This window comes from Podarcis vaucheri (assembly GCF_965113315.1).
Source record: "Podarcis vaucheri genome assembly, chromosome: 8".
Taxonomy (NCBI): domain Eukaryota; kingdom Metazoa; phylum Chordata; class Lepidosauria; order Squamata; family Lacertidae; genus Podarcis; species Podarcis vaucheri.
This window is the reverse complement of record NC_138766.1, coordinates 74,255,148-74,281,242: the sequence shown is the minus strand read 5'-3', so window position 1 is coordinate 74,281,242 and position 26,095 is coordinate 74,255,148. Positions and strand designations below refer to the sequence as shown.

Below are 26,095 nucleotides of genomic sequence, written 5' to 3'. Positions count from 1 at the left end.
CTTTTACTCCTGATCTAGAGGCAGGAAACGACGTGAGATGAGGTAGACCTTGGATATAAAAAAACTAACCTAGAAAATAAGTTTCCTGATCAGTCAGTAGACACAAAATAGCCAAGGTACTAAATGAGCACTGTGTGCTTCTGTAAAGTGGAATTGAGATACAAAGACAACAACCTCTTTGCATTTCAGAACACATGCATGCATCTTTTTTCGACTGGCTGTTCGTGGATCAACAAAAGAGGTTCTGTAGCACCATAAGAGTCAGGGACATATATTACGGCATAAGACTGAAAGCTTCTCCTGCCACTATAAAGTTATGGATTTAAGATGCCTGCTGCTGCCGCTGCAACAGACTTGGAGGATTCTCTATCCCTCTGGAAATTGTCGGTGGGTGAGATGGGACTCGCCACTCGGACGACTCAGAATCATCAGCATCAACACTCCCTGAATCCCAACAAAACTCGTTTGCGCCTGCGCATAAATGAGCCGAACGTCTGGGTCCATGTGTTCGGCGGCGCGCATGCGCACGCCCCGCTCATCGCCGATGCCCTTCTTAGAGGCAGCCTCGGGAGGAGGCGGAGCCAGGTCTGGGAGGGGAGGAGGAAAACTATGACGTACGTTGGAAAACGGGGGTGGGGGAACGGGAATTCATCTTGCGCGTGCGCAGAAGGAGTTGCCCCGCGGCACGACGCTCATACACCCCTGACTCAGCCAGGGAGCGGCCGGTACGGAAGGGCGGGCTCGAGTCGGGCCGCGCGTGCGCACTTAACCCGCGGCGTGCCTGACGCCGCGCTCCTAAGCCCCGCCTTTCCCTCGCGGCCTGGAACCCAAGATGGCGGAGTACGACTTGACGACGCGCATCGCGCACTTCTTGGACCGGCACTTGGTGTTCCCGCTCCTCGAGTTCCTCTCCGTCAAAGAGGTGAGCTTCCCTCGAGTCGCGGGGATACTGGGGCCCGTGAGGGGGTGAGCCGGGCCGCGTCTCCGGGAGCCTCCCTCGCTTCCCTTTGCCCGCCTCAGGCCAGGCCGAGGCCCAGGAGGCCTCTCCGCGCTGGTCGGGTTTCCGCGCCTCGCCCGGTCAGAACAGCTTCTTCGGCGGAAGGGCGCTGGGCCAAGGGAGGGCGGGGTTCAACTAAAACAAATAAAAGAAAATAAAAGCCCTTTGACTGAAGGAAGGGAAGGACGCGCAGGCTTGGCTGTAGAACAAGAAGGGCTCTCTGTGCATGTGCAGAGTGCACGGCCCTTCTCTCATTCTAACCCAAACCCAACCGTGCTTCCGCTTTTCTGCTTCACGTGGCCCTTGAATACATGCGACTTCCGTGGAAAATGTGCTTGAAAATTGGGGAGCATCCATCGCATAGCTGTCAACTTTTCCCTTTTCTTGCGAGGAATCCTATTCAGAATATCCCTTAAAAAAAGGGAAAGGTTGACAGCTGTGATCCATCGTGTGTACTAGGCTGCCTTATGAAGAGAGTTTGAATGCTGGGGTGAAGCTCCTAAGCAAGGGCATGCGCACACCACAGATCCCCCCCCCCCCGTGTATGACAAGACAGACAGATAGGCGCGCACACACAAACATATACACTGTAGAAGTCACTTCCTCCCAGATTCCCATTCTACTTAAATTAAGCAAGGTACCTGATGCCTTAAAGATGAACACTTTTATTAATGTGGATGAGAGTCCAGTCACAATTATCCCCTTTCTAGGGGCAGGGAGTGGAGAAGGTCATGGCATTTTGGATGACTTGGATCTTTAGCCATATTGCAGTCTTGGTTCAGATCAGACTGTGTGCCTTGGTTGTCCTGAAGGATTAACTTTAACTAAGAGTGAGGCAGGGGAAGTCCTTCTGCCTTTTTGATTTCCCTGTAGCTTTTGGTACCATCAGTCCTCGTGGACTGTGGTATTGGGAACAAGGGGTTCTGCTTTGCAGTGGTTCTGGTCCCAAAGTATTGTTGGGAGTGTGATTCTTGGTTCCCTGGTAGCTATACATTATATTCTCAGTAATATTTAATATCTATATGAAGCTGTTGGGAGCAGGGCATTTGGTGCAATATGCCTTCAATATGCTGATATAACACAACTCATATCGTACAGTGTGGGGGTGCTTCTAGTTACAGTCACTGGAAGCCCAGGTAGCTTGGGTAGTTAGGAGTGCATTTTATCAGCTTTGTCTAGCACAACAGATGTAGTGATTTGGACTGGGATAGTCCGACTGCAGTAGGCGTTGGTCAAGATTACTGCCAAACACTTATGTGGGGCTTCCCTTGTGCTTGATCTAGAAACTGCACTTAGTACTGAAGGCTGCTGCATGATTGTTGACAGGAGTGAATGTCTTTCAGCATATTACACTCTTTTCTGAGTTTTCAGAGCAAATTCAAAATGTTCATACATAAAAGTCCTTCACAGCTTGGAGTCAGTTGGCTTGAAAGTTCACAATATCCAACTGCTTTGATTTGACACTTTTATAAGTGCCCCATAACATTCATTCTATCGTTGCATGGAATCAAGCCTGTAATGTGGTGCCATATTCTTTCTGGTTCTTCCTGTCTATTAATATTAGGCAGATGGCTTTGTTGGTATTGTTTTCAAAAACTTGGCTAAAGACTTTTTTCTTTACTTCGCTGACCTCCTCCTACCTCCCCTTTCTGTATTCCAATTTCAAAATATTTATTCAGCAAGTCCTCTCCCTTAATTTCATAAGGCATAAGAAAATAAGGGATTGAAATTATACTTGTTCTTTTTTGTCTGTGTTTTGTTTGTTTTTCTTTTGTATATAATTTCTGAAACTTGAATAAATATCTATTAAAAAAAAGACTTTTTTCTTTAGTTGAGGCTAATTATCTATATTTTTATAGTCTGTGTTTACTTGTTTTTAAAGTTTCATTTTATTGGTGTTTTATATCATTTTTGTAAACCACTTAGAGCTTTGTTGATGAGGTAGTATATACATTTTGTTAAATGAAATAAATAAGAGGCTGGGATTCAAATCAAACTCATTGGTTCAAATCTCCTCTGTCACGAACTCCTCTTAGGGATGTCACATTAAACCATAGTTAAAAATAAACTATGGTTTAACGTGAGAACAACATGCTTGGAAGCCCCAATTCCTGACGTTGCTGTGCCAGGGAGAAGACAAACCAAAAACTGACTTCCTGTTGCATGTGAACCAGTATTCATAGTTCCTTCCTCTCTAGGCAACAGGAAACTAGTCTCAGGTTTGTTTTGTTCCTAGCTCAGCAATAGCAGAAGGGAAGGAGGAGTGTGGTGTCCACTTTCTAGCAGGGTGCAGCAGCATGCCGCTCCTTGCTAAACCATAGTTTATTTTTAACTGTCCGAACCATGCCACTCAAACCCCCATCTGGAATATGGGGAAATAATAAAATGAGGACCTGGACCCTGATGGTTTAGATAACTGCTGTCTAGTTGCAGATGTTTTTTTGGGCAGGTTGATTGAGAAGTGTGATCACTGTGGTGGCTAGCAGATGTGTCTGGAGGAAGCAGGTTATCTAGACTCACTTCATTTGGGCTTCAAGCCTGGTAGAACATTGAAAAAGCCTGGTTCACTACCCTTCTTGGGAGAGAGGGGAGTGTTTCCCTGTTGATTCTGCCCATCCTCTCAGCAGTGTTTGATACCATTGCCCATAGTATTTTCTTGGAGAGACACTGTTGCAGTGGTTCCATTCATCTCTGTAGGACTGCTTCTTGACCCCATGGCATTTATATGGGTTCCTTTAGGGATTCATCTTGTCTCACATGTTGTTTAAACAGCTGGGAGGAGTCATCCAGAGATTTGGGAGTGCAGTGCCCTCAATATGCAGATGGCACCTGAAGCTTCTCTTCATTTTATCTGAATGAGAAGAGGTTGCACATGTGCTGGACCAATATCTGGAGGCAGTGTTGGGCTGAATGAAAGCCAGTAAACAAACAATCCTAATAGGATGGTGGTACTGCAGTTCAGTGGTTCCCTGGTCTAGAAATTAGGGAGATGGTCTGTTCTGGATGGAGTAGCACTCATCATGAAGGAGTAAGTGTATAACATGAGAGTACCCCTTGATTTGAAGGTATTTTTGGAGGCCAAGGTGGCCTCAGTGTCAAGGAATGTTTAAGTCCATATTTGGTTGGTTTGTCAGCTATGACCATTCCTGAACTAAAATAGCCTGGATTATTGCACCACCCTCCATAGGAGGCTGCCCTTGAAGAAAGTGTGGAGTCCTCATGCAAGTGCAGAATGCTGCCACTAGTTTGCTGTCTTGGACAGTGAGGGGGAAACATATCACTCCTATTCTGAGAACTTTGTACAGACTATGTTAGGCATCAAGACCAATCCAAAGTATTTGTACTGATGTGTAACACCAAATACAACCTAGAATCCAAATAGTTGAAGAGGTGCCCCCCTGAATATGGCCCGACCTGTTTGTTAAGCTCTGCAGAGTTGATGTTGCTGCTGATGAGTGAGAATTCTGGGGTGGTGGCACAAGCCAGTACCTTCTCTGTGACAGTTCCTTGTTTATGGAACTTCCTTGTGATGAATCACAGAATCACAGAATCATAGAGTTGGAAGAGACCACAAGGGCCATCGAGTCCAACCCCCTGCCAAGCATGCCAATATTATGTGATGGACATAATATTGTCCCCTGAATGAATGGCATTTAGGTGCCACCTTATAACCTTATTTTGCCTGGCGTTTGTTAGTTAATTGCATACTGTTGCTGAGAGAGTATATTGCTTGCTGCTGCTGTTTTTTTAATTTGTATGTTTTAGTTGTAATCTCATTTTAGGCTTCTGTATCTATGTATCATTTTATGAACTGTTAGCCACCTGTGAGTAGGAGGAATGGTGGTGTGTAAGAAGTATAAATAATTTGTCGCACTTGGTTATTGCAATGATTACAACCAGTTAGTGTACATGAAGTGCTTTTGAATGCTTGAAAGGCTATATATATGTAAAGTGCTAGCTTTACTTTTCATGATTTGGAGAGTACTCTGAAACTAATGAAGTGCATTATGCCCTGGTGTGTTTCAAGTCAATAGTTTGCCTGAGTGCTCCTCAAATGGAACTGGACTAGCATCTCCTGAAATACCACAATACTTGATGCAGCCCACAAGATCTGCTGTGGCATGTTGGTTAGGAAACAGATAAGTTTCCACTTTGATTTCTGCCTTTGCTCTAAACTCATTTGGAAACCTTCCAGGTCTTGATTTAAATCATTTTTTTACAGAAAGACTAATTTTTGCTGGTATAATCTTAGTATTTACAACCAGATGAAGGTTTCATTTTTGGAATGATAAATTTTCAGAGTAGTTTTTACACTCATATCAAAAATTACTGATTTGGTTATACTATTTGAAATACAAAAGCAAATAATTATGAAATTAGTGTGAGGTTTAATAAGCTAACTGTTTATATTTGGACAACTTTTCTGCTGTACTTTATTGGAAGGAGAAAAATAATCATTTCCTTAAGAACAACTTAAACAATTTAACTAAAACAATAACATTATAGCATATGTATCCATGTTTGTTAACTGATGTGGTTAAACGGTTTTTTTTAAAAAAACAGACTTGAGTTTTAGCACACATGAAAAACTTAAAACAAATCCTTATTTCCTGATGAATAGCCTTTGGACCATAATGTAACTTAAATAGAAAACTATCTTTAGAAAGCTTTTTCCTCCAAAAGCATTTTATTTTAAAAATCAAATTTAAATTTTTAAAAATCGATTTAAATTAAAAAATCAAATTTTTAAAAGAAGAACCCAATGATTTTTATCCATCTTGAGACCTCCTTTCAGTCCTAGCACACCTCATCCCCCAACATTCTGCAATATGTGACTACTACAGTCATACCTCGGGTTGCGATTTTTGCGGGTTGTGCGTTTTTGGGTTTTGGACGTGTCGAAACCAGGAAGTACCAGAACGGGTTACTTCCGGGTTTCAGTGCACACACAGAAGCACTAAATCACGCTTTACGCATGCGTAGAAGCGCCAGATCACATCAAGCGTGTGCGCAGACGCAGCACTGCTGGTTGCGAACATGCCACCCGCACGGTCTCATTCTGAGCCTTTAGTTCGGAGAAGATGATTCTGATGACAATTGTAGTTCGAATGAAAAACCTTTCCATTTTCCCATGTGAACAGCAGATGACATCAAGTACTTTTTAATATTGATTTGTCTATGTGCTGATTAAATGCAAAGGTAGAAGAGTTGTATCAAGACATTTGGAACAGAGCTGTATAAGGACATTTGGATAATAGTGTCCTTTATTTGACTGACTTGGAGAAAGGGTGTACTTATATTTAGTTTAGCTTGAATACCTGCAAGTTATTTGTTGAATACCAGTTGTTCCAGTAAAATATAACTCTGTTGATGCACTTTGTGCCTGCCTTGTTTTGAATAAACTGACTCCTGTTATTATTAGAATCAATGCATTCTAAAAGTATTTAGTTGGCATTTCAGGAATGTCTGTTGAATGGAAAAATAGTAGAAGAAATCATTCTTGAAAAACGATTGAGTTTTGGATAAAACCTTTCTTGGGGTACTTGAAGCAAATAATTTATTCATTACATTAATATATTGTCTTTCTGCCAAGGTACCCAAGGCAGTTTAGAATTTTAAAGGACTGAAATGATATAACATGTAAAATTGGCCAGGTGAGGAGGGCACATTCTGGCTGGATAAAGGTCTAATGTTGTTTTCACCTCCCTCCCTCAGTCTCTACTTCCTCCCCACGGGGCAGATGGTGTCTGTTGGATCTCAGATACCCTTGTTCAGTCATTTTGATTGGTTAGGATTGGAAATATATACCATACAATCTATAAGCCAATAACATTGGAGCATGATCTCATTTCTCTTAAATTCCCCTTGTGCCATCAATAATATACTTCTCAAAGTCTGTATGAATTCATTCACCTTGTTATCTTGAAGGGCTATAAGTAAGTTTTAAGTGGCAGCAGGGTAAGGTCTGAACTAAATATTTTTACTATTGGCAGGGTCTAATTATAGAGCTCTGTTTGTTCTTCTGACTTCATTGTACTCAGCACTTTGTGAGCTACCTTGGTAATTGTGCAAACTAAAGGGTGACATCTAAATGTTTAAACACAAACTTTAAATTAAATAGAAAGTAATAGGTAATATTTAAAACCATTACTATTTTATTTCTTTCAGATATACAATGAAAAGGAACTACTTCAAGGAAAACTGGATCTCCTTAGTGACACCAATATGGTGGACTTTGCTATGGATGTCTACAAAAACCTTTATTCTGATGATATTCCTCATGGTAAGCTATCTACTTACAAATAAAACTGTGACAGGATCTACAGTCAGCCCTCGTGCCTTAAAAATAATAAAGCCAACGACTTTAAGTTACTATCATATACTGATCTTTAATGTTGACTAAATCCAAATTGTTTGTTTAAAAAATAATGTCATTTTGTTCTACCAAAATTCTTTTTCAGTTCTATTCATATATTTTAATGTTTTGGCTTCTGAGTCCCACTGTAGGAACTGGTTTGCATGCCTCCTCCCATCCCAACACAGATTCTAAGACAAAAGACAAAGGGAGATGCATTTGTCTATCCTCAAGGCCTAGAGTCTATGTCTGCTTTGGGGGCGTGGGGAAGGGCCACATTGAAAAAACAGTTCTGGCCTATCTCTTGCTGTGGTAGAGGTAGTCACCTCAGTGATGAATGGAAGGGTGGAGAGAATAACAAGAGTAGGGAATGAAAAGGACTAGAACAATGTCCCACTCCTTTCCCCACTTGTCAAAGTTGACATGCCTTCAGTTAGAATTATGTAAATATTACAAAGAAGTGGTGTTAACCAGATGGCTCTTCTCTACTTCTATATTTCTTTTAATGACAAGATTTCCCTAAAACAGGGTATAGTTCATCTATATTGGAGCCCTCCTTATCAGGCAAGTCATTCTTCTTTATGCAGTGGGGTAGGAGGTGAGACTTGATGCATATTGGTGGAATATTGGGGCTCCCTGGAAAATGTCTCTTGTATTTGCCAGGATCTATCTGTCACTGAGGGATTTTGTCACACTTTTTCTGGTCTAAAATGTTCCCACTTAAATCTGTTCACATTCATTTTCTCAATGCATAGATTGAGTTTATATCCAAACTCTTCAATAAAATGTTTATGGCCTAAAATATTTATTAGTATTGTGGAGCTGGAGTCACGTGTTCAAACATCTAAACTGCTATAGTTAAGCTTTTTTCCTCCTTCAAAAAAATAGACACCATAAATATTCTAAAAGTTTGGTAAGCAAGTAGTATTTCTGATTTATTCTGGCTGTTGCTTGTTTTGTCTGAGCCCATTTGAAAACTTCACTATACTCTTTTCCCCATTGCATTCAGAATGGGTGTTTAGATCTTTTTCTTGAAGCTTGTGGGCTACTCTGCTGAGATACAATCAGTTGTAGCAAGACACATTTAAACAAATGATTTTATTGACCTAATAATCAATTGTATCTAACTGATTAGGACCTAGGTGAATAAAATTTGAGAATTCTAGGGTACACAGTATTATCTTGCTTGATTGACTATTGCTGACAGAACTTTTTGTATAGATGACTTAACTTAGTTTTTCTGTTTTTCTCACCAGCTTTGCGTGAAAAGAGAACCACAGTTGTTGCACAGCTAAAACAGCTTCAGGCAGAAACTGAACCTATTGTCAAAATGTTTGAAGACCCAGAAACTACACGGCAAATGCAGTCTACTAGGTAATGCTTTTGGATGTTGCATTCCTGCAAAAGTTTGCAGAATTGCTACTTGAGTGTAATTGGATAATTTTTCAAGTTTGATCTTCTAATTGCGTGAGCCTCGGTGCAATCCTATGCATGCCTACTCAGAAGTAAGTCTCCCAGTTGTAAATACCATGTAAGTGTATGTAGGCTTGTAGCCTATGTAGTCACTAGGATTGTTTATCGTCTAGATTAGAAATGGAAATAGTTCTGCCTGTGTGCAGCTGATGTTCTGTTGATTTTAATTCGTGAAACCTAATTCAAACATGCTTGAAATTCTTAACTTGAAAGTTCTTTCAGATGAGAGAGATTGACATGTATTCCACATGGGAAATTGAGTCTTTAAACCTCCAATTAGCTAATCATGTCTCATTCTCTAGACTAGAGCAATCTGGTGCTCTCCACATGTTTTGGACTCTAGTTCTCATCAGGCCCACCACAGCTATGTTAGCTGGGGCTCTTCAGAGTTGCAGCCAGAAACATTTGGGAAAGGTTATGTCAGATATTTCGACAATCGTATCCCATTGCCTTAGGATCTAAGATGTACCTTTACTTTAAAAAAAATAAAATATTTTATTAATTTTCCAAAACCAACAAAAAATAAAAGCAACAATACATATTCAAACATAGAAAAAAGTAGAGTTGACTTCCCCCATTTCCTTCCCTGGTTCTTTTATCATCATACCGCATGTCCATTTTAAATCATTAAAATTACTTATTGTCCAGGCATAATGTCTTTACAAGTCTTGTTAAAATCCTGCTAATGTATTAACCTGTGTACATTGCTTCTGTATATATGCACTAAAGTCCTCCCAATCTTCTTTAAATTCCTTTTCATCTCTTCCTCTTAATTTCAAAGTCAATTTTGCCATTTCCGCATATTCCATTAACTTCACTTGCCAGTCTTCTTTAGCTGGGACACCTACTTCTTTCCAATGTTGTGCTAATAATATTCGTGCGGTAGTCGTTGCATACTTAAATACAGTGGTACCTCTGGTTGCGAACGGGATCCGTTCTAGAGGCCCATTCGCAACATGAAAAGAATGCAACCCGCAGCGATGCGTCTGCGCACACGCGGGTTGCGATTTGCGGCTTCTGCGCATGACGTCATTTTGCGCTTCTGTGCATGCTTGAGCTGCAAAACCCAGAAGTAACCCTTTCCGGTACTTCCGGGCGCTGCGGGACGTAACATGAAACGGATGTAACATGAGGTATGACTCTTAAATCTTTTTGCGGTCTTGTCATATCCACTCCTGTAAATACCAGAAGCTTGGAAAGCTTCTGGTTTTTTAACAAACGTTATTTTGAACATCTTCAATCCATTATAAATCATTTCCAAGTACTTCTTAGCAATTTTGCAATCCCACCACATATGAAAAAATGTCCCTTTTGTTGATTTACATTTCCAACACTTACTTTCTCTATTTTTATACATTTTTGCTAAACGTACTGGAGTTAGGTACCATCTATACATCATTTTCACATAATTTTCTTTAATTGCCACACATGCAGTAAATTTTATTGCAGTCTTCCATCATTTCCCCCAAACTTCCATCGATGTACCTGGACTTGCTAAGGGTGTTTCCTTAATCCTGTTTATGTGGGAGTAAGCTTAATCAAATTCAGTTGGACTTATTACTGAGTAGATATCATTGGGATTGTGCTTGTAAGTCCCCTTCTACCTTTTAAAAGCCAGAATGGAGGTCGTATTCAGTGAAAAGAAAAAATTATTAACTATTATTACGTTCTGTTGTTTTGTATATTATGTTAAAAGCAACCCAGCTGGGGCAACCCAGTCAGATGGGCGGGATACATATGATGATGGTGATGTCTTTATTCCATGTCTGTGAGGTAACCTGATAGAAAGTGCCACTGCTGCATCTGCCACTATTTCCATACCCTTTTTTAAAGCATCTGGTTTGGGGATTGCAGAGCTAGGTACTATCCCCTAAAGGGCTGTATTTGGTTAAGAGGTGACAGGTGCTGATTTCTACTGTGGAGGGAAAAGGATTACAAGTGACAGGACATAATAGGATGCTGTCTAAGGCAGAGAGATATTGCCCTTACACTCTCCATAAAAGAAGAGGAGGATTATTGGACCCTGTGCCCATATTATTGAAAGTTAAATAATACCCAGCCGGTGGCATGCAAAAATGCATGCTGCAGCAATGTAGGAGTTGGCCTTGAGTGAAAACTAATTCACTTGCTCATATATGAAATGTAGAAAAATGAATTTGCTTTCAGTGAACAGAAATGTTTATCTCTGTAATGTTTTTGTGTGATTTATAGCACTACAGTGAACTCTTCTTTATTACAGGGATGGTCGGATGCTATTTGACTACTTAGCTGACAAACATGGTGTAGGTATCAATTACTAAATATGTAAAATTAAGTATGCATGATGCAAAATAAATGGACTTCAGATGTGAGAACTGGTCATGTGATTGATTGTGTCCTTCTGTGATGTATGTATTTGTAGCCTGCCTTCTATACTGAGTGGTCCCAGGGCGGGTTATAAAAGCACAGTTAAATATTAAAATCATATACCTCTTTTATGTAATGGTTCTAAACTTATGGTGAGCAGCTATTTTAATGCTTAGTCTCACAGTGTGAGAAGAGGAGGAGTTTGGATTTGATATCCCGCCTTTCACTCCCCTTCAGGAGTCTCAAAGCGGCTAACAATCTCCTTTCCCTTCCTTCCCCACAACAAACACTCTGTGAGGTGAGTGGGGCTGAGAGACTTCAAAGAAGTGTGACTGGCCCAAGGTCACCCAGTAGCTGCATGTGGAGGAGCGGAGACGCGAACCCGGTTCCCCAGATTACGAGACTACCGCTCTTAACCACTACACCACACTGGCTCACACTGAGCTGGAGAGAGATGTCTGTTTAGTGGGAGCAGAGTAATTCCATTGGCCATAAGTTAACCATTCTATTTGGGTATTGAAATCAAAGGAGTTACTCTGAGTATGACTTAGTTAGATACAACCCTGTGTATTGATTGGTTCAAAAGGCATGCAAGCTGGAAAGCCCTCTGGCAAATACAACTAAAGGCTTTGACATCTACTGGCTAGATAAGTGATGAGAATTCAGTCAGCACTGAACTGGGCATGAATTTTTAAAAGGGGAAACTGAGGCCTCTGAGTCACAATCTAGTCACCTGGGAACAGTTTCTGGTTGTCAGTGCTGGCTGACATTACTAATGCCAAGTCTGATTAAATCTCATTCTACCTTTTCACAAAGTCAAGTTTTAATTAGATTGTGTCCATTTCAGCATTGTCTAAGCATGCACAGAATGAGGGCTTCATTGTTGTGGTTGAAGTATAACTTTTTGAATGTTTCTGCAATGTAACAGACTTCCTGCAAGTTAAACAAAAACTAATCTAGTATATTTGAGAAATAAGTTCTATTCCACCATGCTCCCTGCTATGGTGGCTTTGCACTTGGGGAGAATTCATGAGCCCTCACCATCAATAATTTTGTGCCCTGAGAACTTTGCCTCTACATTATTCCGCTGCATATTTAGACAAGACTGAACTACCTCCAAAACAATTTCTTGAAACATTTTTGATATTTGTTCTGTTTGTCTTGCAGTTTAGGCAAGAGTATCTAGATACACTCTACAGGTATGCAAAATTTCAGTATGAATGTGGCAACTATTCAGGAGCAGCAGAATACCTGTACTTCTTTAGAGTATTGGTAAGTTTTTTCTATATATAAATAATTTAAGATTATACTTTTTAAAAAGTTTGTGGGCCCTAAATTGAATGTCCATATGAGTTTGCTTTTAATTTTGAGACTGCTAATATGAATATAAATTCCTCCTTTCAGGGTAGACACTTTCTAGCAAAACCTCTAAATTATTGGCAGAATTACTGTTCCGTGTGTGTGTGTGTGATTTTTGAGAGCAAGTTGGAAATCTTATTCTTTCAACACAGCTGTATTCAAACAGTGTACCTGCCTAAAGAGAAACAAAACTGTTCCTTAGAATGGCACTGCTGCAATTAACTTAGTCTTTACCTCACTTGAGTCCTGTCTTTGTAACTGCAACATGAAAAGTTAGATGCTGACTTGGCTTTCAAATACCACACCAGTCCAGCCAGTGAGATCTAGCCACAAAGCTGTTGCAGACTCATTTTACCTATTGTACTTGATGAATATGTATGGAGATGGGGATGATTTATTTTTCATGACTGTAGCTTATTGCTTCACTGTTTTAATACTGTTTTATTTCATTGTGATTTTATTGCTGTATGTATTGTATAAGCTGCTTTGAGGTATCATTTGGGCTGGCAACAGGGCTTAAATGTAGGAAAATAAATAAAATACATAGCAGAACATTTAATTTCTAAATTAATTACAGAAACAGAAAAGTGCTGAGGCACAACTAAAGTGAAGGAATTAGATGGTAATGCTGAATTTAGTGGTTGCTTTTGAGAATTTTGTCAGTCTTTCCTTTTAATTATCATAAAAGACTTTGAGTAGTAGTCTTGTATTTTGGAAATGGCTTATACCAATAGTTCACAAATGCAGCAACCTAGAACAACACGAAGAGTTGATTATTCATGTCACTTTGTGTGGTGATAAAGTAAGAGAAGATCTAGGGCCATGAACTTTTTGTGGCTGGTTGAATGAACGTTTTATTCTGTTTAGAAATGGAAATTAATGGTTGGGTAAACTAACATATTGAAGTTAGTCTACTCTAATATAGCCTTACCTGAAAGTATGTTACTATGCAGTGCCAACTGAAGTTGTGCAGAGCTGAATAAAAAATGGCATGTATGACCTTGTGCCCCGAACTTGAGCAAACTAATGTCATCATCTTTCCCCACCCTCTGCTAGGGGGGATGAAAATACGTATGGTTCTAATATTATTTGAGGGTTCTGGAGTGTGTATGAATGACATTATTTGATATCCTCAACAAATTTAGTCTCTCTGATCTTTCTGAGCACAGCTTTCAGTTAAATGACAAAGCTTGTTACTGGGATGGAAGTATAATGATAATGAGGTAGCATTCAAGGCACAGCGACAACTAGCTGATGAGGCAGTAGTTGATGCTCAAATTTCAGAAACTTCAAGGGCAGAGGAAATCCAGTTTCTGGAGACCTGGCAATGTGCAGTGCTTGATCCAACCTTTCTTTCTTTTTAAAATAAGAATTTCTTAGGTATTTTCTCTTTAGTCTTTCAGAATTTTAGTTATATTCTGTAGGTTTTAAAATAATGGTTAAATATGCAACTGTTTATGTTTTGAGGGAAGCTAGTTTACTTGTCTTTGAGAAGAAATTTGTTGATAAGTGAGATTTTTGAGAAACACATGCTATGAAAGTACCATTGTAATGGATTTGAGGCTAGAGTGTTGTTCTCTGAATGACTTGTCGTTTGGCCCTGTGTCAGCTAAAGCTGATTGACCCTAACTTGAAATTCAGTACAGTATTTTTTTCTTTTGCCACAAATGTGGACTTGTGTTACAGGGTGTCTTATAAATAGTAAGAAAGAATAAATGTGTTGCAACAACCCATGCTCAGCTGTAAGGGTGCATATTGTAATTCTACGAGTTCTCTATTATATAATGATATCTTAAGCTGAAATTACAGAAAGGGTCATGACACCCCCATAGCCATCCCTGTTAAGCAGTCTGTACAAGCCATTACTCTAGACTATAGTAGTCTGCTATAGATTTTCCTCATTCTGATTAGCAGAGGTTTTCTGTAGAGCTGGTGGTTTTATTAGTTAAGCTTTAAACCCTTTTAAATTAGTGCGTGAAACCCCAAACTACACTGAAGTATTGTTGACAAAGGAATCCTTATTGCTTGTATTGAAAGTTCTGTGCAGAAGCTGTGGCTGCCAATTCTCCAGGCTTTCCTGGTTTTTAAAATCTCCAGCTGAATCTCCTTGGAAATGCCTAGTGCTGCTGATTGTTTCCTAGAAAATCAAAACTGATTTGCTAAATGAAACACAGCTCATTCTCCCAAAATTGTGGAACAAGCATGTCAGTGGCATATTCTCTCTCTACTGGTGCCAGCAAGTCTCTAATCAAAATGTTTGACCTAGAGAAGTATTAAATTATTGTGGTTATTGTAATTGGATTCACTTATTTAAAACAGGTTCCATCAACAGATAGAAATGCTTTGAGTTCACTCTGGGGAAAGCTGGCATCTGAAATTCTGATGCAGAACTGGGATGCTGCCATGGAGGACCTTACAAGATTGAAAGAGACAATTGACAATAATGTGAGTTTATTTTTATTTACATATTGACAGATAGCTGGTGTGGGAAGAGGAATTGCAGCTGGTGGATGTTGGCAAATATTTAATATCACTTCACATTTTGCTCAAAATAGTTATGGTTAGCAGTGCTCTTGGAGTCTTTTTTTTTTAGGCAACTTTTTCATGATGTGCCTGGGAAGTCAGCTAAATCAACTGATTTGTTGATGATTCCCTATTGCTTAAAACAAATGGGAATCTGGCTTTCAGAAGGGGAGTAGCAAGTGGCAAGATACAATAAAAGTTTAAAATCTGTGTAGAAAGAGTGTTTTTAGGGCATATTTCTGTTCTCATACAGTGGTAGCTTGGATTAAGTACTTAATTTGTTCTGGAGGTCCGTTCTTAACCTGAAACTGTTCGTAACCTGAAGCACCACTTTAGCTAATGGGGCCTCCCGCTGCCAATGCGCCACCGCCCCGTGATTTCTGTTCTCATCCTGAAGCAAAGTTCTTAACCCGAGGTACTATTTCTGGGTTAGCGGAGTCTGTAACCTGAAGCGTATGTAACCTGAAGCGTATGTAACCCGAGGTACCACTGTATTACCATAGGATACTAGAACTAAAGGTTGCCTACTTGTAAGTGGTAGAGGCTCTGAAGGGTTTAAGACAGGCACCTTTACCAGCCTGACCTGAAGACGTTAAGGATTGAATCTGGGATCTTTTGCATGCAAAACATGTTGCTCAACTATACCATACGACTACACATTTCAGAACTCATGCTGCCTCTGACTTTTGTCAACTGTGTAATGTCAGGAAGCTGTTGTGATGGCCGAGGCATCCTGGGGTGGCATCATGAGCTGCGCCTCTGCAGTTTTGCAGCAGCGCGTTGCTATTGCTTGCAGGCAGAGGAGGCAGTAGTATGCAGAGTTATGGTACTGGCTGGGCACTATGTTGAATGATTTTTCTTGGATAGTATGGTGGCTCATGGCTCACGCAGGACCTGTACTTGGGACTCTGTTGTCTAGCCTACTAACAATTGGAGGCCAGAATACATAGAATTGGCTTTCTGCCTTTCCAAAGCCAGGAAATTGTGCTCAGTGCTGTGGCAATGGGGGAAATAACTGATGAGTTTTGCCACTCAACTATCATCATCATCATCAGTTAGTTGCTTTATCTCTCCCAGGGCAGCCCAACACAATTTATAACCAATGTACTGCTCACCAGAGCTAAGTGGCAATTTATATGGCTAGTTTCTTTTGGCACTCCCATTGAATCAAATTCAGATTGTTCAGAAATCTTGGGTTAAAATGGGCTAGAACAGAGAAATTAGAAACCATTATGCCTGGATAACTGGGAAGTTTTTAATGTTTGATGTTTATTGTATTTTTTAATATTTTGTTGGAAGCCGCCCAGAGTGGCTGAGGAAACCCAGCCAGTTGGGCGGGGTACAAATAAATTATTATTAAATAAAATGATGATGATGATGATGATAAAATTACACGAGAGTTTTCTGTCCCTTCCACCCCCTGTAGCCACTGCTACCTCTGAATTCACAGGGGTGGAGACTATCTTGGAAAATGTGGGCATTTTGCTGGGGGTGGGGGGGGTGTCCTTCCTGTCAACATAAGTTTACTTAGGATCCAAGAACTAAAATACCTTAAATGTAAACTGTTCAGTAAAATACCTTTCTATTTTTTCAGTCCGTCAGCTCTCCTCTCCAATCTCTTCAGCAGAGAACATGGCTCATTCACTGGTCTCTCTTCGTTTTCTTCAACCATCCTAAAGGCAGAGATAACATAATTGATCTTTTTCTCTATCAGCCTCAGTGAGTTGATATATACCTACAAAAATAAAGGGGATGTGTAAGAATGCAGTAATCCAGTTTTCTGCCCTGATGATGTTAAACATTCCTACATACTTTAGAAGGTTGTTCTATGCCTTTGAAGTGAAATGTACGGTTGTATCCTTTCCACGGTTTTGAGGCTACAGTATAGCTCCATATACTATTACACTTTTTAAAATTGGTATGTCAGCATAAACATGCATAGAATCCGGCTAGAAGCATGTGAGGACCAGACATTTAGGAAACAGAAGTAAACTCTTAAATCTAAGGAGTTGAATAGAAATTTGATTACATTTATGAAGTTATAACTCTTGACAAAAATGAAAGGTACTAATAGAAAGTGCTTCATGTTACATTACCGTAGAAACTTAGCTATGTGATTAGCAATTCGATACTTGATGTGCCAAGTTTAAAGGTTTCTGCTGTACTATGATGCATCAAATACTGAAGGGCTGAATATTACAGGTACAATCCTTTTAGTGGCAACTACCATAAACTTGGAAGAGGCATTATTTCATAGGTAACTTCATCTTGGCATGATGTCTCTGATATTGTATTACATTTAAAGTTGCCACAAAGAATTTTAAGAGTACAGTCTATTTCAGTGTAGTTGGGTGGTGATGTCAGTGTTGCATGAGGTAATGCACTGATTCATTGCCATCTTCTAGTGTTTTTCAAGGACATATGATTCATCTGCTGTAGCCATTATATGCATTATAGACAAACAGTATGTGTGAATTAATCTCAAGACTGAATTTTATTGCACTCTTATTATGATGGCAACTGTTTTCACTTAAGTTTGCACCCATTTTCCATCTGCAGTCAATCCTGATTTGTTCTGGAATACTGTTTTTGCTAATGCCATTGAATTCATATTTTGTGCAACCCCATATTACAATTTAGGAGGTTAAATTTGTGTGGAATTTAGTGTATATCATTTACCATCTCACAATTTGGTTTGAGATGATGATTTTGATTTACATTCTGCCCTTCCTTCCAGTGCAGCCTAGGGTGGAGGAATGGCAACAGAAACAAAACATGAAAAAACAAGTAAAAGTAGCTAAAAACATTCCTATAGCATTTAGCATACAGCACAACCTCTTTGAAATTGATAATGTTTTATGAGAGTAACCAATTTTAAGTAACATGATAACATAGCATTCCCATTAAGGAAATGTCCTGAATTTGCAACAAACTGAAAAGCAGCCAAATATTACCACCAATTCTGCTGTCTACCTTAAACAAAATATTTATGATGTGTGCTTGAAATTGTATACTCCTGCTCAATAGTCTTACTTGTTATAGAGAGTTCAAAAACATTATTTGCTGATGGTTATATTGGTAAACTTGCCTCAGAGTTCAAATATTACAACGAGAGCTTGATTTGATCTGTGATCAGTTGATTCTAACTGATGGGAGACAATATTGAACTTAGTTTTACTCAGGGCAGGACCATTGAAATTAATGAACATTACTAAGTTGGTCCATTAATTTTGCTGGGTCTACTGGGAGTAAAACTTAATTGAATGCCATCCTTAATGTAAAAACGGGCCTTTCTCAACGAGGATAAAAATATAAACAAAAGGATCGGCATTTATGGGCAAATGCCAGCGCACAGGATCTTGTAAGAGACACTGGCAACTTCCTACTTTTTCCTGTTTTTTGTGGGATGAGAAAAACAAAAGCTATTTAGGGAAGCTTTTAATGTTTGTTGTTTTATTGTGTTTTTAATATTCTGTTGGCTCAGAGTTGGCCCATAAGTTGCCCAGAGTGGCTGGGGAGACCTGGCCAGATAGGTGGGGAATAAGTAATAAATTACTACTGCTGCTGCTGCTGCTAGTATAAAAAAGCTGCTGGAGCTCCAGTAGGCAAGGCTTTTTCCTCTTCTGACTTTCTGGCAGGTGAAGAACCTGGGTTTTCTTATATTCTCGTTTCCTTCAAAATTTCTGCTTCTCACTCTACAAAACGTTCTGCTTGTGCAGGTATCTTAATGCAATTCAGACAATGTGCCCACATATTCTTCGATATCTGACTACAGCAGTAATAACAAACAAAGATGTTCGGAAACGTAGGCAAGTGCTGAAAGACTTAGTCAAGGTTATTCAGCAGGTAAGGCATACTTTGCTCATACTGCTAATTATAAAAAGCCTACTTTCTAAGTATGACTGTATTTGAACAGAGGCTGTGGGCCCTACCAGACCATTGCTATTATGGGGTGGGATCAGTCACATGCCAACAAATTCATGTTGTGCAATTATCACTGATTAGGAGGTCTGGCACAACAAAACTGCTTCCTCAAAAGATCAGACTTTTTATGATACAAGAAGTAATGGGAAAATCCGCTGGAAAGTATGGGATAGCACTTGATTTGTCGCAATAGGATCTAATCTCTCTGCAAACAAATCAGGATGAATGCTCAATTAACAAGCCACCTGGAAGCACCTATACCAAGTTGAAACTTTGTTTTTAGGAGCAACATCAAAAGCTTGTAAAGAGCTTATTATAATTGGGATGAGTTCTGTGGTACCCATTGCTGCCAAGTTGGGGACTCCAGCAATAAGTGATTTTTGATACAAATGTTTGGGGGTAGAATTTGGAGTTAATCACACAACTATTCTTCACTATACAGGAATCCTATACCTATAAGGACCCAATAACGGAGTTTGTAGAATGTTTGTATGTGAACTTCGACTTTGATGGAGCTCAGAAAAAGCTGAGAGAATGTGAATCGGTAAGAGTTTTGTTAAATACTACACTTGTTAATAACAAAGGGCCTATATGTTGGCCACAGATTCATTATATTGCCGAAAAACAAAGACCTCCATGTATTCATAATCTCTTGTTTAAAGTGTCAATTAATGTTTGAGAGAGCTGGGAATATTGGGGAAATGTGCCCCTACCAGTAACACAGTAGCTTTAGATGGCTCAGATCTGGGGCTACATGATTAGCATCCTGCTCATCTAATCTTCAACCTCAGCAGCCTAATGCTAGATTGTCTGGGGCTAGGCGAGCTGGAAACTTCCTCAGTCTCATCAGTACAGTGTTTTGAAGGGTATTTTTACTTCTTTCTCCCAGTGGCCTGTGGGAGAATTCAAGAGGTTAATTGAGGTAAGGGTATGTATGTTTCATACTGTGAATCCCCAGTCCTAATTTTACCTTTCCTTTCAGGATATTTTTAAGGGCTTGGCATTTGTAACTGAGTGATTGTCAGAGCTTTGGCGTTTTTCTCACCCTTTTAATTCCTGTATGGCTTCTTGCAGGTTCTTGTGAATGATTTCTTCTTGGTGGCATGTCTGGAAGACTTCATTGAGAATGCTCGTCTCTTTATATTTGAGACTTTCTGCCGCATCCATCAGTGCATCAGCATAAAGTAAGAAAACTAGAAGTTCAGTAGGAAAACTCTCTTAGTTTGGTAATTAACGGATAATGTGGAGTTGCTTCAATAGTGGTTGGATTGTAAGCTAAAAAGAACTAACAGTATGGCAACATTCAGCCATCGTACTAAACCAGGGTTGATGGCGTCCTGTAACTAGCTTTCATCCAGGGATCTGGGTTCTTCCCTCTAGCCCATAGGGAACAGCTGAGGGATAAAGGGCCTTGAAGTTGTGCAGTTGCAGGTCCTTGTTTTATTTATTTGAATAAGTTGTATACTAGTTCATATTTCAAAGAAATCTCAGTGGTTTGTATCCTAGAAATGCCACAAAGATACAACAGTAACATTTTAGATAAGAAGAGTTGCATGACACCTTAAACATTGATGTAATCTGAAACAACATATGGGAACCATAAGAACTACTGACAGATCTAAAATTCAGCAAAGAAACCAGCCCACCCATCAAATATACAAGCAGTATATTTCAGAAACAACTGATTATACCTTTAAAAATAACACAGAAAGTTTGAAATTACCGTGGGCTACCTACAGGAGCAGTGAGTTAAAATTATTTTAGATGTTGGAGACTTGTTAAGTGCCTTCAATGTTCTGAAAAATTAATGGAAAGAAAATCTTGTTCCGTGCCATTATGATCCCAAAGGGTATCATTCCGACAAAACTTTTGAAAATACTATCTCCTCATCTTAACTTGCTTGTGTGTACTTGTTTGTGACAGTAGGCACATATAAGTAGCCCTGACCAGGAAGGGAGAGCAGAGATTCCCATGTCTCGTGTGGTGCCTTCTACTAAATATTTCAGAGCTTTATTGCAGAAGTCATAAACCACACATCCTGAAAGTTTTCTCTTTCATCTTCACCCTTATAGTCAGCCAGTGTGTGAGAGGCTGGGCATGTGAATTTCAGATCTTCTCTCAAGATTGCCACATCATGCTGACCTGTTAGGATCAAACTTAAAAATGCAGTTCCTCTGCACTAGGTTCCTGGCTTCAGACAAGAGCAGTGATTGAAGCTATTAAGTGTATATAGACATGACTGTTGGGGAAGAAATATGAATGAATCAATGCAGTTCTGGGAGCAAGTGCGTTTGACTGAGTCTTCTTGCTTGATTAGTCATTGTAACCCAATGGATGGTACAATTTGTTTTCAACAACAGCACAGCACCCCAAACCAAAGGGACACAGATCAAACCCTAATTTTCATGCAACCCCACACCTAAAAATAAATAGCTCGGTCAATATATTTAAAACTGTTTTCTGATAACTATTGAGGGAGTATGAGATATTTTTCTAAAATGAGATAAAATAATTAAAACTGATTAGCAGTTCAGTTTGGAACCTCAATATTAGGGACCAGGATAAAAATTCGTAAATAAATATGCGTAATCTGGTTTCAGAGTTACTGTTTCCATATGGTCTTTCATATTATTCTTCAGACAACAAATTTGAACATCTGAAGGGGCAAGCAGAAAGATGTGAGGGCAGCCCTGCCCTTTCAGTGATACTGTGTGAGCTCACTGGCCAATGCACAACCACCATTAGTTTAAAGCAAGATGTCTCATGTGTAAGATTTTAACCTGAGGAGGGGGAAACACTTTTAACAAATTACTGGGTAGTTGGAAGTTCCACGGCTGAGAGAATAATCCTGCAAATTTAATAACTTAAAAGTATGTTGTCTTAACACAGGCAGCCAGAAGGCAAAGTAACTAAACTTCAGTAGAATGTAGACAGAGATTGCATTAGGGAATGATTAAAACAGAGGTTCCAGTGTAGCATATTGGCCAGGTTTCAGGTTAAAAACAGTGAGCATTTCTGAAGTCCAGCAGCTAGGGGAATTTTGAAGTTTATAATTCTCAAGGAAATGAAGCACCAAAAAGGAGAGAGCCCAAAACCTATTAGAAAGCCACAGGAAATGCCATCTGCAGAGTGTCTGTTGACAAAGCAGCAGATCTGGGCTGGCTCTTGTAAAGAATAAGAAACTGAGAAAACATTGGACATAAAGTGACCTCCTTGAAAGAGTGATCATATTGTTACAAACCTATGTCTAACTCTCAGATATTGGGAACAAGTGTTCTGATGCAACACATAGAAATGCCATCTGCCCAGTGCTTTATTACTAATTGAATTAACATGAGACCCATCCCTGCAATGGTTTACTTTGTCAAAAAGCAGGCAGACATTTAGCAAATGAAAAGTAGTGTAGAGAGTCCTTTTATAGTGTGTGTTGCTGTCCTAATGATTAGCTACTTACCTAACCAAATCTAATTCCTTCTAATTTCTGGCCCATTATAATTGGCCTTCTCCTTCATAAATTTAAACTATTGTGACTAGTGTAACATGGTTTTTTAACAGTGTACATGAAATGATCTATGAATCTCACTCATTTCTAAAGGGTCGTGTTATTAGCTGCTCTCAACATGAATCAGACGGACAGTGAAGTGTTTCACACAATAACATCAGCTTATTTCTATGAATACCTCTCAGTTGTTTTGTTTTTCTTTTGTAGTGTAAATGGGCAGATGAGTCCACAGTGGATCAAACCTTATGAATTGTAAACAGTCGGCCAGTTCTCTCCCTGATGCTAAATTTAAAGGGCCTTTATATGTGTTAGGATGAATTTTAACCAAGAATATTCTGTGGTGCAAAAAGGTGTTTTCGCTTTTCTATGTATCCCTCTCTTGTTGCTGTCAGCTGTTAGAATACCAGTGTTTAAAACAGACTAAAACACTGCAAAATTTGCAAAGATGCTGGAATTATCAGGCATATTATTTACAGTTATTTAACATGTTCTCTAATGTTTCAAACTTTATTAAGTGTATTTCTTCTTCTTCTTCAGTATGTTGGCAGATAAGTTAAATATGACCCCTGAAGAAGCTGAGCGATGGATTGTGAATTTAATTCGGAACGCAAGGCTTGATGCCAAGATAGATTCAAAATTGGTAGGTTTCCCATTGCATTGCACGGCATAATCTGATTTATTAAGGGGAACTCTTAAAACTCATTACTAGCTGCAAGATCTCATGGCTAATTCTGTATTTTTGTTGGCTTTCCCCCCCTCTGCTGCTGCTGCATTGAGTAACATTTAGCCCAGGAATGGGGAACCTGTTGCAACTCCCTTCAGTACTTGCCAGCATGGCAAATGGTCAAGTATGATGGCAGTGGTAGTCCCATTATTTGGAAGGCCACGGGTTCCATGTTTTTGAAAATGTGGTCACTTATTTTGTGACATTTTGGTTGTTCCTAATACAGTTGTCAAGGGACACGGGTGGCGCTGTGGGTTAAAGCCTCAGCGCCTAGGGCTTGCCGATCGAAAGGTCGGCGGTTCGAATCCCCGTGGCGGGGTGCGCTCCCGCTGCTCGGTCCCAGCGCCTGCCAACCTAGCAGTTCGAAAGCACCCCCGGGGGCAAGTAGATAAATAGGTACCGCTTACCAGCAGGAAGGTAAACGGCGTTCCGTGTGCGGCTCTGGCTCGCCAGAGCAGCGTTGTCACGCTGGCCACGTGACCCGGAAGTGTCTTCGGACAGCGCTGGCCCCCGGCCAATAGATGTGAGATGGGCGCACAAACCCCAGAGTCTGTCAAGACTGGCCCGTTCGGGCAGGGGTACCTTTACCTTTAATACAGTTGTCGCCCAACTGGATTTTAGTGAAGGGCTTCTTGCTGACTCCTGCTATCTTCCCCCCTTCCCCATGGCCCTGCAGCTCAGTATTTTATACTAAAATGACCTTTAGCACTTTTTAAATGAGGAACCAAGAGTACACCACTCCAAGATGCATGGAGTGGGTGGCTTTAGATGAGTATTTTAGATGTATACCTGGGTCACGCAACAAAATGCTGCTCAGGGTGTCAGGCTCTGCATTTCATGAACTCTTGACCATGCTCAGTTCTTATTGGGCTGCTTTGTGTTCTCTCCCGCCCTGCCCCACCGCCTTGGCAGGGCTTTTCCTGAGGGTTTTGGACTTATGCCAACCTATAAGTTCCCCCAAGCCTGCTGCTACTTCTGCCTTATGCATGGATGTTGTCATTTTAGATACAATCTCAGATTAATGGATTTGTTTATTTTGGCCATATTTGATTTGCCTCTATTATTATTTTGTTTTGTGTAGACGCATTATGTTTCAGCTTGTTAACCTGCTCTGAATTTGCTTATAATGTAGTGGGGCAAGGTTTTGAAGCTGGGGGAGGGCATAGAAGATCAAGGATGTGATAAGCACTTTATAATTATTTTCAGCATCTTCCTAGTCTCACTGTCTCCTCCCCCCCAACCCTCCCCCCACATTCTCATATGTTAGGACTCCCTGCATTTAAGCAGAGATTTGGTGCTAGACCAAATCTCCAGGGGTAGGTGATTTCCCCCCCAGTGTTCACCTGTTTTCAGCTCTTGTCCCAAATTAATTGGTACATTTAGAGATGGGTTGAGATGCAGATCAGAAAATTGTTGAAGGATAAATACAGTACTAGAAAATTTACATATGCCCTATGCATACTTACCAAGTATAAAATGGGGTGAGATGGATTTTGTAACATTCGCTAAACATCAAGAGTATTAGAAAGTTAACGGCAACCCTGTTCATCTATGACGTAAATATGAAGGGAATAAAATCTCCATCAATGTGTATGCCCATAAGTTTCCTTCCATAAGGAAGGCAAATAATACCCTGTAAATTTTGTATCCCGTACAAAACCTGTTTTCAGCATTTGAGGCAATGTTTGTATATATTTTTTGTAGGGTCATGTTGTTATGGGAAACAATGCAGTATCACCTTATCAGCAAGTGATTGAAAAGACCAAAAGCTTGTCTTTCCGGAGTCAGATGTTAGCTATGAACATTGAGAAAAAACTGAACCTAGGCGGTAGGGCTGAGGTAAGTCCATGTTGTCCTGCCAGTATATTATTAATTTAAGTAGAAATCTCCAAAATGGAAATTCATAAAGAATTACAGTGAGATGGTTAAATATAACTTGCTTGTCTCTAGGGTTGGAATATGGAATAGGTTTATTTTATTTAGTTATTAAAAGATTACTATACCACTTTTCATTTATGGAAAGAAATACCAAAATGATTCAGAGGGGGGGGGGGAGAGTAACAAATCCAGTAGAAGCAATAATCAGTACAAATCACAGAAAGCAGCATTAATAATATTAAGGTCATGGAAAGCCTGCATGAAGAGGGGTGTTTTCAACTGGCAACAAACACCCCCTGCAGCCGTTGCTCCCTTGGTCTCTGGGAGAGCATTCCACATGGTGGACATCACAACAAAGAAGAAAGTCTAGTGCCCTAAAGTTCTGGAAAGTAGATTCATGTATACACTGCTAAAGTTATCCACAGCAATGTGTGTTACTCTGACTAAAGCAGATTTAGAAATGTTTTCCAAATAATTAGTTTTTATTAGCTTTGAATGCCAAACACTTTGTGTCCTGAATTTCAAATTTGCTTCTTCTTTTTAAAGGCACCTAATTGGGCTACTCAAGACTCTGGCTTCTACTGAAACACTTCTCGGGAAGAAAGACAACTTGATAAGAACTTTAATTATGTACTGTTTTGAAGAGGTGGCAATTATGTGGACTTTGCAGCACATATTGATTTGAATAAAATTGGCTACTTTTAATTGACTGGTTGTCTATCTTTATAATTGGATTTGTAAAAGGTTTTTGTTCAAGGCAGCAAAGCTAGCAATTCATGAGAAGCTGTAGAAATCTAATTTAAAGTTTAAAGGAATCGCTTAAACTTCCAAGTACAATTGCTAAAAAAAACCTACCATCTAAGCTCCCATTCGATATTATTTTAATAAAGAATCAAATTTGCTGTGTATGAGCACTAGATTTATATATACTTGGACAGTGGGTGTGAGTCTTATTCTTTCCAAGAATAAATAAAAATGGTACCCTTGATTTAAGACATCCCTTCAACAGAGATG

At 39.8% G+C, this 26,095-nt stretch overlaps 1 protein-coding gene across 1 annotated transcript; it reads left to right on the top strand.

The window, feature by feature from the left end:
* The first annotated feature begins 763 nt into the window (after nt 1-763).
* On the top strand, nt 764-25,790 carry EIF3E (eukaryotic translation initiation factor 3 subunit E). The gene is made up of 13 exons (XM_082235770.1): nt 764-922; nt 7,166-7,280; nt 8,609-8,726; nt 11,065-11,107; nt 12,339-12,443; nt 14,850-14,975; nt 16,648-16,772; nt 18,773-18,899; nt 19,420-19,521; nt 20,052-20,161; nt 23,017-23,119; nt 24,908-25,042; nt 25,628-25,790. The coding sequence occupies exons 1-13, from the start codon at nt 833-835 to the stop codon at nt 25,664-25,666; spliced, it is 1,338 nt and encodes a 445-aa protein (XP_082091896.1). The 5' UTR covers nt 764-832; the 3' UTR covers nt 25,667-25,790.
* Nucleotides 25,791-26,095: the final 305 nt, after the last annotated feature.

Coding starts and splice junctions, on each gene's coding strand:
- EIF3E (XM_082235770.1), top strand. CDS start 833: ATGGCGGAGTACGACTTGACGACGCGCATCGCGCACTTCTTGGACCGG. Junction 16,773..18,772: donor CTTTTTCTCTATCAGCCTCA/GTGAGTTGATAT, acceptor CTGCTTGTGCAG/GTATCTTAATGCAATTCAGA. Junction 19,522..20,051: donor AGCTGAGAGAATGTGAATCG/GTAAGAGTTTTG, acceptor GGCTTCTTGCAG/GTTCTTGTGAATGATTTCTT.